The 13,970-nt window shown below is 34.4% G+C and overlaps 1 protein-coding gene across 6 annotated transcripts in view; it reads left to right on the top strand.

The window, feature by feature from the left end:
- AFG1L (AFG1 like ATPase) overlaps positions 1-13,970 on the top strand; it is a 182,773-nt gene that overhangs the window by 64,505 nt on the left and 104,298 nt on the right. For all 6 annotated transcript variants that reach the window (XR_013993152.1, XR_013993153.1, XR_013993154.1 and 3 more), the window contains one exon: positions 2,659-2,758. Coding sequence is in view for 3 of the 6 variants with exons in the window: in XM_081045262.1 (XP_080901388.1) it covers positions 2,659-2,758 (100 nt within the window). In the remaining 3 variants the exon portion in view is untranslated. The remainder of the gene's footprint in view (positions 1-2,658; positions 2,759-13,970) is intronic.

Raw genomic sequence — 13,970 nt, 5'->3', positions numbered from 1 at the left:
TCTTCCTGTCTGTTTTTAGGGAGACTGGATAGATGTTTTCCTGATATGGTTCAAAAAAAAAAAAAAAAGAGAGAGAGAGAAAGATTTCTGATGAGCAGAATATCATGCAAAATTCTCCTCTATAAGTTATCAATATCATTTAAAAAATAGTTTTGACCGTTTTTATAAAACAGGAAAGCTATTAAAAACTGCTAATAAAAAATAGGTGCTTATTTTTGTGCTAATACTAATTACTGATAATGCATGCTTATGTTTGTCACTCATTACATGGCACTGCTCCAATCAGTGAATGACTGAGACTCAAGCACTTACACATGTAAATTAACTATTAGATTTTTTTTTCTTTTTTACTTAAGTGAGTCATGATGGAAAGCAACTCTAGGTCATAAAAAAATCTTTTCTCTTTAATGCTAATGAAATGTCTCCACTCGCTGTATTAGCCGACTACCCTTATTGGTAATCTGTAGCCTTCTCTTTTGTTCCTGGTAGTAATGAAATGCTGGGTGCTGAAAAAGCCTACTCTTCAAGAATGTGTAGCCAATTGTCTTCTGTTCACTTATACTGTAAAATTATTGTTCCCCAGCAAAGCGGAACAAGTATGGGGACAAGTTCAAAAGAGTATCCATTGGCACCCGACTACCCTGAGTGACTCCTGCTTTATTAATTAGCCATAGCTTCTCCAAGTTAATTTACTCTGATAGAGCAAAACCACTCCATAATACAAAAACAGCAGATGATAATTCAACCACAAGTCTTTATTGTTTGCTTTCACCGATTTTCAGTTTACACCTTTGCACTGTGTTATAAGCTAAATGTCCCTTCACTTTTCTGAACCTTAGGGCACAAAAGCTGTTTTAAATTTTTTGGAAAACATCAGTGAGACGGTCAAATGTCCATTTTTATTCTCTAAAATTGGGCAATGTTTTATTGATAACATTCTTTTTAAAAGTCGTGTATTGGGAATCTGATTTAAAAGTGCGGTTTCTTCTAAAATTTGTAAGCTCCTTCTGTCCTCTCATCACAAATGCCACTGGTGTTTAAGCATTTGAAAAGGGCCTTCTCTGTGAGAGTTTTTGCGGAAGCAAAATTTGACAGTGTTCTAAGCTCCAAATTAATTAATATTAGTACCGCTTTCCTTTTCATTTCAATCACCGCTTTGTAAGCTCCCGAAGTCTTTTTAATTTAAGAGCCTTCAGTAGTTTTTTAGTTAATGTTTTAAAATTATAGCCTGAGAGAGAAAAGAAAGATCTGTACATCCCCATATCCTGGTCTTGTTTTGTTTTGTTCAAGTGGAAGGAAATAATTGAACTTTTGAGTAAGATATCAGCAGTAAAGAGGAAAAAAAAGTGTTTGAAACTTGCCCACACCAGGTTGTTGTTAGTTGTGTTATAACCAGTTAGTTGTAACTTTTAGTATTTTGATCTAATTTGAAAGAATTCCACTAGTTTCTATGTACTCTAACATGGTTTAAAAATAACAATGTGATATACATTGTGTGATACATTTAATGAATATGAGACAGCTTTTATTGAGATTATCTAAAATGTGCTGTTAAAGAAAGATCAAAACATTTTTACATTGGGAGTGTCTAAAACCCATGGTATTATAGTCATATGGTGCAATGATTAACATCAATCTTCATAATACATGTATTTTTGAAGTCACCTTCCTTCCCTCCTTAATTTCTGCATTCCTTTGTGATTTTTAAAAGCTTTTTCAAAAGTTGTCATTAAGCTTATTCGTTAATTGTGGATTTTTAAAAATAATTTTGGAAAAGATTCATTGTTATATGTATCTGTGTACTTAAATTAGATGAAATAGTTTTATCTGCATGATGCATTTCTTGTTTTGTCAGAAGTCATTTTTTTAGAGCACTGTGTTAGCCATTATTGTAAGTTTTTTAAATTTTTTTATTTTTGTGTGTGTAGAAGGAATATTTGTGTTTGCGAAGGTTCACAGACGCTGGCTGTGCTGGAAGTGACTGCAGTGCCTTTTGATTATTCATGGACAGTAATAGAAGGCACTTAAAAAGAACAATGAAATTGCTTATTTTTGTGATGGGCCATCTGTTGAATTGTTTTGTGCAACAATTGCACAATAGTATCTATGTCATATCATTCTATTTTCAACAGCAGCTGATTATGTCTCACTGGCTACTTGTCCTTATTTCTAAAGTTCCATGACCATTTAAAGTCACCTTTTCAGCGACCTTTGCCAGAAAGGTATTAGAAATCTCAAAACAGCCTGTGTATTTTTTTCTCTCCACTTTTTTTTTTTTTTTGGAGGAGAGGGACTGTGTTGGGAGTACTACGTAGGAGGAGGGAGCTGGTCATGTTAGTTCTAATTAATTAGACTTCCTAAATAGTCAGTACAATTATCTATGCTTTCCACCTGTAGTTCTATGAAAGAAGTGTATATAGAGCCATTTGATAATTTGCGTAGAAATGATAGGCTTGCAAAAAAGGAGAGTCAAATTTAAAAGATTACTTACTATACAGCCTTTCGTGGTTTTAATTATCTACTCTTTTCTTCATGATAATTAGAATTTTTCTCTTGGAATTCACTTCCATCATGTAAGAAAAAAAAAAAAAGATGGGCCATTAGCAAGTTTGTTAGAGAAGTGAAATTAAAACAAAACAAATGTGTTGTTGTCCATAGGTCACTGACATTGCTGATGCCATGATTCTGAAACAGCTTTTTGAAAATCTGTTCAAAAATGGGGTCGTCGTTGTGGCAACATCCAACAGGCCACCGGAAGGTAAACACAAACCCTGTGTTAATCGCATTGGATTAGCTGGAAACTAACAAGGTTTTAAAAATTCATAATTTTGTATTTATTTTACTGTGTTAATAAATGTGATGACTTTGCTTAGGATTAGTTTTATAATTCACTTAGTCAGAAAAATCAGTCAGTATTTGTATTTGAATAATGTTCATATTCTTGGCAAGCTAAATCCAGGTGACCGCCTGTCTTTGATGCACTTGCTGTTTTTCTCTGAGAGATAGATATGTCCTATGTGCATATGAAAGAAGGCAGGCATTTCTGACTGATTTTTATGGACCATAAAAGACACACAATGAAATGAAAGGCAAAACTCTTAATTAAATTTTAGAAAAAGACTTACAGCTCACTTGCATAAATAGTTTCTCATACTTCATTTATCATTTCTAAGGCACTTGTGGCTTATTAGGAAATTATTTGAGAAGTGAAATACAAGTAATATTTAGATAAAAATAACAAGTTTGAAATTTAGTATCTTTCGGCTCATCATGTGGTCAGTTGAGGTCTAAGGAACCAAAAATAATATTTTTTTGCATTCGTAATATTAATATCTTTCTGCCTGGAATGCTCTCCCACCAGATATCTGTAACGCCAAGCCTTTACCTCCTTTAGGTCTTTGCTGAAAAGTGACTTTGCCAATGAATCCTAGACTTATCTCCCTATTTGAATATCTCCCTATTCCCTTTTTTTCTGTCACTTCTTCTCCTTACCTGCTCTACTTTTTCCCTATCGCACATATGGACCCACCATATACTTTACTTACTGTATTTATGGTTTATTGTCTGTCCCCTTCCAGGAGGAAAAAGCTTTGTGAGGGCAGTGACTTTTATTTCTTCTGTTCACAGATGTATTCTAAACATCTAAAACAGTGCCTAGCACATAGAAGGATTTCAGCAAATAGTCTTAGAATGCATGTTGAATGGATGCGTATTGAAAAAGGGTCTCTCTGGCTGCAGTATTGAGAATAGACTGTGGGGATGAGGTTTCGAGTTTAGAAGTTAGGAGACAATTCAGGAGATGGTTGCAACAATCCTGAGGGGAGATGATGGAGCAGGGAACGTGGTGAGAGTGGTTAGATTCTGGATATATCTTGTAGGTAGAGCCAAAAGGATTTACTGCTGGAATGAATATAGGTTATGAAAAAAAAGAGAGAGAGAGGGATTAAGCATGACTCAAAGGTTTTAGCCTCAGCAATTGGAAGCATGAAGTTGCTGTTTACTGACATGGTGAAGACTATAGGCAAAGCAGATTTGGGGAGGGAGGTGAAAGTAGGGGTATCTATAATGATGAGGCAGATGCATATAAGAGTTTGGATTTCAGTGGGAACGTTTGGACTAGAGATATAAATTTGGGAGTCATCAGCACTAAAGGAAGCTGGAAAGCAGCCAGTGAGGTAAGAAGAGAACCAAGAGAGTGTCTAGCGAAGAAAGGGAAAGTGGTACAAAAAGGAGGGTTGATCACCTTTATTAAATGCTGCTAGGAGGTGAAAATGAGGGGGAGAATTGACCATTGGAATTGGTAATATGGAGTTTAGTAGTGAATCTGAGAAGAGCAAAATAATAGAGTGCGTATGTTTTTTAAATAAGCATGTCACATTGATGACATATTGAATTTGTAATCTAATACACACAGATCTTACTTTGTAAACTGCTGTCAAACTAGGTTGCTCTCATTCTTTATTTGGTAGTTGATTTCCTTTTCTTGCTATTACATTTCAGCCTATTAGTTTGTCTGCATTGTTCCATTGAATTGATTTATGTTGATATATTTTTGAAGTATGATTCTAAAATAAATTATCTTTAGCCACCCCTACTATGACATTTATAAACTTGATACTCATACTTCTATATCTTCAGCCGTTCATTAATTAACATGTGTGAATAAATAAGACCAAGTTTAGACCTCTGTAGTGTACTACTAGAGGCCTTATTTTAGGGAGCCATCAATTAATTAATACTTTTGGATCCAGTTATTCAAATAACTATAGTTATGTCTAACCTACTAGAGAATTATGAATGATTTTTGTCAGATTCATTTGTTAAAATCCTTAATGTTAGCATCGTGTGATGTATTATTGTAGCAACCCTATGAGCCATGGCGGTGAGCTTTTTAATATTAGATCATCTGTCTAAATGAGAGTGAGACTTGACTCTACGCTAGCTGACTGGTTGACTTAACAGTGTCATCAGTATTACCCCAAATTATTCAGTGAAAAACTATGTACATAAATAGCAAGATGCTAAAACAAGCTTGGAAGCCCTCCCCTAGCGAAGACTATTGAAAGGAAAATTGCAGTTGGCTGTGCAGGCTACTGCAATGTGGTAAACTGAGGCAAGACAACCACAAGGAGAGGTTAAGGAACATTCTAGAGCTCAGAGCTTTGTAGGAGTGAACAGACTTACAAGCCCACAAAGGTAGCGAGCAGAAATCCAAGGTGGGGCCACCCTTCTGTAGAAGAATGAAAGTTCAAGATGCAGAGTTACAAAAATTGAGCATTAGACACAAACTTAAAGTCTTTTCTAAATATAAACTGTAGAAGAGATGCTTGTCATACACCAGATTTTTTAGCCATGACAATCATCATAAGTATCTTAATATTTTAATGTAAAGAAGAGGGCATATCTGTATATATATAAATAAATACATATTTATATATAAATATAATTTTGTATAATATAAAGAAAATTGCATATCTATCATTATGTAAATAATACATCTATTTATATATAGAAATAGAAATAGTTTTATAGGTGAAGAAATAAGACTCAGAGAGATAAAGTATGGATATAGGAAAAAGCAAAACTATAGGGCAAAGAATGGATCAGTGGTTATAAGGCTGGAGTGAGGAGGTGTTTGACTTCAAAGGAGCAACACAAGAGAATTTTTGGAGATGATGGAACTGTTTTATATCCTGATTGTGGTGATAGTTACATGTGTTAAAACTCATAGAACTGTACATCTCCCCAAAAGTTAATTTTACTGTATATAGATCAAAAACAAATCACATGGCTAGTGAGTGGGAACACAGGGGCTAGAACCTAGGTTTCGTGGCTCTTACTTTGCCCTTTATATTTTCTCCTTGTTGGTCATCACTGATCTTTGTGTACCCTGTCCCAAATAAAGAGTGTCCCCTTTTCCTACCATCAAAATGCATTCAGCTTTTTCTTTAGGTAACAGATTTTAATTGAGAGTACCCAGAAAGGTAGTAGTTGTCATTATTATTATTATTATTATTATTATTATTATTATTATTATTATTTAAGGAGGGCACAGCTCACAGTGGCCCATGAGGGGATGGAACCGGCAACCTTGGTGTTATTGGCACCACGCTCTAATCAACTGAGCTAACCGGATTTTAAATAGCATCTACTTATTCTCAGAATGTTACAAGAGGTGGGGGAAGAAACTTCCTGGAAGAGGGCTGAAGCAAAGCCCAATGGCTGAAGAGAAAATGGCCCATTTGGGGAATTGAAAGGTAGCTAGTGAGGTTGGAGGACAGCGAAGGAGGGGAAGTAGGATGCAATGAGGTACAAAATGAATCTGGAGAAGTGAGAGCTAGACCTTATAAAGCACTCATTAGTGTTCTGAATTTTATTCTAAGAGAAATGAGAAGTCATTGAAGTGCTTTAAGCAGGGACTGACAAGATTGGAGTTGGAAATAATCACTCTGGTTATAGTGTGGAGATAGGTTATGGCATGGGGTGCAGTGATTTGGTAGCTTCAGGGAGACATGTTAGGAGGCAGTACACTGGGAAAGAAATGATGATGGCTTGGTATAAGGCAGTGCTTCTCTACTGGGGTGCTCTTTTGCCCAGCAGGGGATATTTGGTCATGTTTGAGACATTTTCAGTTGTCACAACTGGGGGAGGGGAGAAGAAGTAGGTGCTGCTACTGGCATCTACCGTGTTTCCCTGAAAATAAGACCTAGCTGTCTTATTTTGTCTCTATCTTTGAAAGAGTTTTTCCAATAAGAACTAAATAAATAAATAAAAGATAAGAAAAGAAAAGAAAAAAATAAGACCTAGCTGGACAATCAGCTCTAATGCGTTTTTTGGAGCAAAAATTAATATAAGACCCGATCTTATTTTACTATAATATAAAACTGGGTGTTACATCATATCATATCATATCATGTCATGTCATGTCATGTCATGTCATATCATATCATACCGGGTCTTATGTTAATTTTTGCTCCAAAAGGCACATTAGAGCTGATTATCTGGCTAGGTCTTATTTTTTGGGAAACAGGGTAGTCGGTAGTCAGAGGCCAGGGATTCTAATAAAATACCCTATAATGTACAGGGCTGTCCCCCACAACAAAGACTAAACTACCCAAAAATGTCAGTAGTGCTGAGGTTGAGAAACCCTGATATAAAGTGATGCCAATGGATATGGAGAAGATAGATTTGAAAGATATTTAAGAGGTAAAATGGATAGTACCTGTTTATAGGTTGGATATTGAGGAAATGGGAAAGGACAGTTTCTAAACTTCTGGCTATACAACTGTGTGGGTGGTTGTGCCTGTCATTCAATAAATACAGCAAAATCTGGTGGTTAGAGGTCCAGAAAATATTGCCCAGTGTAGAAAAGCATGTATTTTTTTCTTCCTCTGTTAATTTTTCAGCCTCTTTGTTTAAGTATTTTTTCAATTTATTCATCTCATTCCCTCCAGTTCTAGTTATAATACATCAATTTCATGTGCAAGATAAGCTTGCTTTTATCAACTAATAAATAACTTAATTGTCAACTCACAGACATATGAATTAATTTTATCAGAAAATGATCAGAAACTTTAATAAATAATTTTAATAGACAATAATTGATAGACAAGTAAAAGCAACATCAGAATTTAGGAACGTAGGAGAGAAAATAGTTGTGGTGGGGACTGGTCTGGGAAAGTCCTGTAGACGAAAAGAAAGGGAAGCAATACTTGAGGGGGTGATGGGAATAAGGTAGTGACTCCCTGTAGGTCACCATTTTTTCTAGTCCTAAATTCTAATTCCTACCTGCTTGTGTCCATGGCCTCATCCTCCGTACACCATGTAGTTGTTGAAACCCCAAACTAGTGTCAGCTTATGATTACTCCTCTAGCTTTTAGCTTCCTATTTGGTCATTTCTAGGGATTATTTTTCTACTTTCTTGCAAGCTCAAAAATGTTTAGTATATTTTAAACAACATCTCTAGCACAACATTTGTAGTGCTACTATTTTATATTTTCTAGGATAATCTGGCTAAGGCTCTTTAGAGAGGATCTTGGATCAGAGGAATGGGAAATTACTGGAAATTTTTCAGAGAAAATCAATCTAGAGAGAATGTGTATTCAATTTCTTATTTTTATAAAATCTCAAGTAAACTATTTATTTAGCAATTTTGTCACTTCGGTATATACTTTATGTGGCCTATGTACATATTTTTACTTTTGGAAGATTATATTGTCAGGTCATTAGAAGAGCCAGAAACAAAAATCCACAATTAAAAACTAATACAGTATATGCTACTCACTTTTTAGGTTCTGAAATAAGATTTTGTTAATTCTATGATATTCTAGTAGGGGAAAATAATATTGTAAGATTTAAGTGCATGGAGACCCTAACAATAAATTAATAATAGACTAGTGGATTAAATTAATTAAAAATGGAAATTAATAATTAAATGTAACTTAATTCAATCAAAAATAAGAATACATTTTTATGGAGAATTAAAATATATAAGTTGAAATGACTATGCTTCTTTGACAGTGAAATGCAAAGTGCTAAAAAGAAAAATGTCCCCTCTTGACTGAACATAGAAGAACTGTGAGAACAGTGCATTCTGGACTTTCTCATTTTTAATTTATTATTTGCTATAATGAAAATGCTATAACTAGCATTAGCACGTCCAAGAATAATCTTGTGTTACTTGAATTATCAGGCAACAACACTATGAGATCCTTCCTCAAGCCAACCTATCCATAGTAGTAAATAAAAAGCTGGGTATCACTAGAAAGTTGGCTAACATTTATGTGCGTGTGCACACACACACACATAGACACATACTAATGTAATTAATCATATTAATATTTCTAGGCAGAAAAATCCAGTGATGTTCACGATAAAAGCTGAAAGAGCATTTGGCAAAATTCAACATCTTTCTTGAAAGAATCATGCCATAAAAGTTAAAAAGATGGCTAGTTTCTTAATATGATACCAAATATATGTATATCAGTTCTGAAGTAAGAATTATGCTTAGTGGAGACACTGGTATCTCTGCGACAAGTGTGAGTAAGCCAAGGGTACCAACTATCACTTTTTAACATTGAACTACAGTACGGGCAGAAAGATTATAAGAACAACTTGGTGATAGTGAGGGGAACGAACAAAAAAACATATATTTTGATTACAGGTATTCACCAAGATTTGTCATACCACTCCTTTTTCAAGGTTATGTAAAAAACAAACCAAAACAAAACAAAAAACTGAAACTCTAATACGGGAACAATAAGTAGGAAAGAGAAGTAAGTATCAGAAAATTTCTGTTTTCTATTCTTTAAAAAGCAGGACAATACAGACTCTGTGATGTAGATCTAATCTGAAAGAAGACAATAGATTGAGTTGAAAACCTGTTTACTAAGAAATCAGCTGAAATAAAAAAGTTAAATGAGATAAGAAAAGATTAAATTAATTGAATTAAATCAATTAAAATCAGCATTAGAAGCACTAAAGTGTAGACTTGAAACTAAAGAAAATGAAATCAGTGATGTACAAAAACAACTTAAGAAGCTCTGCCAGCGTGTAGAAACAGAATAAAGAAAATAAGATAATGAAAAAAGTAAATAAGTCTCCTGGAGGAAACAGGTCTTAACGTGAACTTATTCAAAGGAAATGTTTGAAATAAGAAAGCTGATTATAACAATGAATTGAGTGTAAATGAATAGTATTTGCAGTTACTGCTTGCTTGTATATTTGTAAATTTTGTTTCCCTTGGAGAGGGAGTGTACAGATCCTGAGTGACAGTGTCATCATTAGTGCCACTGATAACTAGGGAAATACACCGTCAAGTATTTTAGAATTTAAGATACGCCTTCTACTTTTACAAACCTTTTGTTTGTAAAAACAAAAGGTCAAAGAAAAATATTCCTTATAGCAAAAACTAGAAAGCAGAAAAAACAGCAAAAAAGTATGAATAAAAAGCATGAAACAAGATCGGACATGTCAATGACAGGAAATATAAGTGGGTTAAGTTTCTCTGTTACAAACTAAAACTTCTGCTATGGCTGAGTAAGCTCCTAGCTGAATGACCTTCCTGCAGATAGCAACAATAAATTCTGGACAAAATACATAACACAATTATCTGAAAGTCCTAGAGAGTGGAAAAAGGCAGGCAGAGTCTAGAGAGGAGACAAAACTTGGAAGAGGTCCAAAAGGAGAGAATTTCCTGTTTTTTAAACGGCTATCAGCTTTAGACAAGGTGAAGTCAATGCCGCATCAGGTATCTGAAATTCTGATGGAAAACCTACAGTTATCTGGCCTGAAGAACCAGCTGACAGAGTTTGGGGCAAACACTATTGCTGAAAAATGAAAAGTAAATTCCAGAGAGAACTAGATCGATGTAGCCCCAAGTTCTATGAATAAATCTTGCCCAAATCTGTGACTGACCTCTGAACCATACATTTACAGGGTAGATTTCAAGGACAAGGTACTGATGTGATATTTGAGTTTGTAGTTTGAGTCTAATCAGGGCAATTTTTTTGCTAAAACAGAAATATCAACACTCTTCAGAAAATGAAACAGAATGCACAGGTCCAGGATATAGTTTCAAAGTGACAAATGAGGAAAATATGACCCATCCTCAAGGAAAAAAGAAAAACCAAGATGAACCCCAATATAACATATATTGGAATTAGCAGATAAGGACTTTAAAGTAACAATTATTACTGTAATTTTGTTGAGGAAATGAGGTAAAGAAAATATATTCCTAATAAATGAAAAGATAAGAAGTCTCAGCAGAGAAATAGAAACCATAAAAATTACCAAATTTAATTTCTAGAACTAAAACAGGCAAGAACTTAAGTAAAAGTTCACTTGATATGAGCTTAGTAGCAGAATGTGGATAACAGAGCAAAGAGCCAAAGAACTTGAAATTATCCAATGTGAAGAATAGAGAGAAAAATGATAGAAAAGAAAGAGAGCCTTCACAATTTGTAGGCCATAACAAGTACTCTAACATATTTCCGATCGGAATCTCAGAAGGCAAGGAGAGAGAATGGGGCAGAAAATCTTTTGAAGAAATAACGACTGAAAATTTTCCAATCTGGGGAAAGACATCAATTTACAGATCCAAGAAGCTCAGTGAATTTCAAGCAGAATAATACGAGAAAACTCTGCTTGGGCATATTGGAGTCAAACTGCTAAAAACTGAAGGTAAAGAGAAGATCTAGAAAGCAGCCAGAGAAAAATGACGTTACTAATGGGGAGCAATGATTAGATTCTGATGACTTACATTAGACACTATGGAGGCCAGAGATTGGAAAAACATCTTTAAAATGTTGGGGGAAAATTGTCAACCTAGAATTTTATATCCAGTGAAAATTTTCTTAAAGAATGAAGACCAAATACATTCTGAGCTCAAAGAAAACCATTAGGTTGGTGCAAAAGTAATTGTGGTTTAAAGGGTTAAGAATAATTGCAAAAACCACAATTACTTTTGCACCAACTTAGTAAAATAATTGATCACCGTCAGACCTGCACTACAAGATATTCTAAATGAAGTTCTTCAGGTACAACGGAAATGATACTAGACAGACACTTGACTCCTGAAGAAGAAATGAAGAGCCGCAGACATGGTAAATCTTGGGGTAAATATAAGCAACTGGTGTTTCTTTTTAATTTCCTAAAAATAGAAATGATTGTTTTATGTGAAATTATAACATTGTCTTGTGGGGTTCATAATGTACGTAGATGTGATTCATGACATCATGGCAGTAGGATTAAGTGAGGAGTTTAGATGGATTTATATGGATACAAGGTTTCTACATTTTGGGGGGAAAGAGGTATGATATTAATTCTAAGCAGAGTTTGAAAATCTAAGGCTACATATTGAATCCCTAGAATAACAACTAAAATAAAGACCAATAGACAAATTGAAAAGGAATTTTAAAATATATTCAAACAAACCATAAAAAGGCAGGAAAAGAACAGAGGAAACAAAACAGAGGGGACAAAAGTAAATAAAATAATAGACCTCAATATTAAATGTTAATGAACTAAACATTGCAGTTAAAAGGTAGAGATCATCAGAATGGATTAAAAAATAATCAAGAGATGTAATTTAAATATAAACATAGATTGAAAGTAAGTTGATGCAAAAAGATAAATCATACAAACAGTAACAATACAAAGGCTGACATGGGTTTATTAATGTCAGATTAAATTGCCTGCGTCAGGCACCCCTCGTCCCTGTGACCCCCCCCCCCCCACTCTAGGGAATGCTTGTCTGGGCTCAGCCTTTCTTCCTCAAGTCATAGCAGCAGTGGGCCTGTGCCTCTGATTCCTGGGCCACGGCACCGGAGTTTGTCTGCTAGGGATTACAGTTGTAGGTAAATCAAGCATGATATGGTGGTTTGTGGAAAATAGTTTTGAGCCTCAGATCAGTTCAATAGCAGGGCACTTTTTGTCTAGCACCAAAATGAGCTACATAAATTCCTAATGTGGGACATAGCTGCCCAAGAATGATTTTTTGTCTTACCAGAAATGTACTATTATAGTTGGCTTCAGCTATAGTCATTTATGATATCAAATAGAAGAAATATTTCCAACTTAAGGAATCAATTAAGAGATCTTTGTCAGCAAGGCCCATCTAATTAATTTTGTTGTTGACATTGCAGGGAGTAGAGTGCTATTATCTCAAAAGGGAAGTTATGGAAAGAGATGCTAAGGACTGCACTTACTCATCCATACGATTCTCGTAGAGATAAGTGCAAAAGTCACACTGAACTTAAATGAACTCTTAAAGAAATTTGTTGAAGAATTCCGTCCACTCACACCAGCACCCCATCTGGTAATAATAAGGGCTTCAGACTCCCAAGACAACATTAAGAATCAAAGTGAAAGCTTTTGTTGACTCACCACCCTCAGCCATTCACACTTGATCATGAAATAGTTCTGAAAGTTAACAGAAGGGTTGGGGTCTTTGCCACTAGTTTTTGCTTGGCTGGTTTTGGGTCTTCTTCAGGTACAAAGGATTCCTAGAATAGAAATATGCAACTCTGTTCTCTCATTGAAGACTCCAGTCAAGATATTTAAGTCCATTGGTGCCTATTATAAAAAAAAAAAATCCTGCTATGAAAACTATATCATTGGTGTTTGACCTTACTGAAAATGAATATATATGTATATAGATGGTAGTATTTTTGTAATCAAGATTTTATGTAACATTTTATAAGTTTCTCTTTCATGGTTCTTAAAAAAAAAAAGATCCAATGGAGTCTATAATTTCCTAGAATTCTCATAACACAATATTAGCAAAACAAATCTTGCAATATATAAAAATGATAATACAATCATGACCATGTAGGGTTTATCTTAGGAATACAAAATTTATTTAAAGTCTGAAATCAATCAGTGTCATCTACTATGTTAACAGAATAAAGGATAAAAATAATATGATTATTTCAATAGATACAGATAAAACATGTGACAAGATCCATTCATTATTAAATGCTAGGGTTAGCATTTTGTTTAAAAAGCCCACCAAGTAGGAAAAGAAAAAAAACTTCCTTAATCTGATAAAGAGCATCTACCAAACCTTCTACCCAAACCCAGTAAATATGTTTAATGGTGAAATATTGAACATGCTCCCTCTCAGACAGGGACCAAAGCAAGAATGCTTACTTGTCTCATTTCTCGCCAGCATCATGTCAGATGTCCTAGTCATTGAAATAAGGCGAGAAAACAAAGCACGTAAGTCATGGAAAGGAAGAACTAAAACTGTCTATCTTTGCAGAAGACACTGTTTACAAAACCTCCAAAAACGTTCATAGAGCTAATATGTTAATTTAGCAATCACAGGTTACAAAGTTAATATGCAAAAATCAATGATATTTTGTATATTTGTAGCAAATAATTAGAAAATGATATAAAACAACTTTTTACAATAGCATCAAAAATATACATTAGAAATAAATTTAGCAGAAAATCTGTAATACTGCTTC

The sequence above is a fragment of the Rhinolophus hipposideros genome (genome assembly GCF_964194185.1).
Source record: "Rhinolophus hipposideros genome assembly, chromosome: 3".
In the NCBI taxonomy this organism is placed as follows: domain Eukaryota; kingdom Metazoa; phylum Chordata; class Mammalia; order Chiroptera; family Rhinolophidae; genus Rhinolophus; species Rhinolophus hipposideros.
This window is presented reverse-complemented; position numbering and strand designations above follow the sequence as displayed.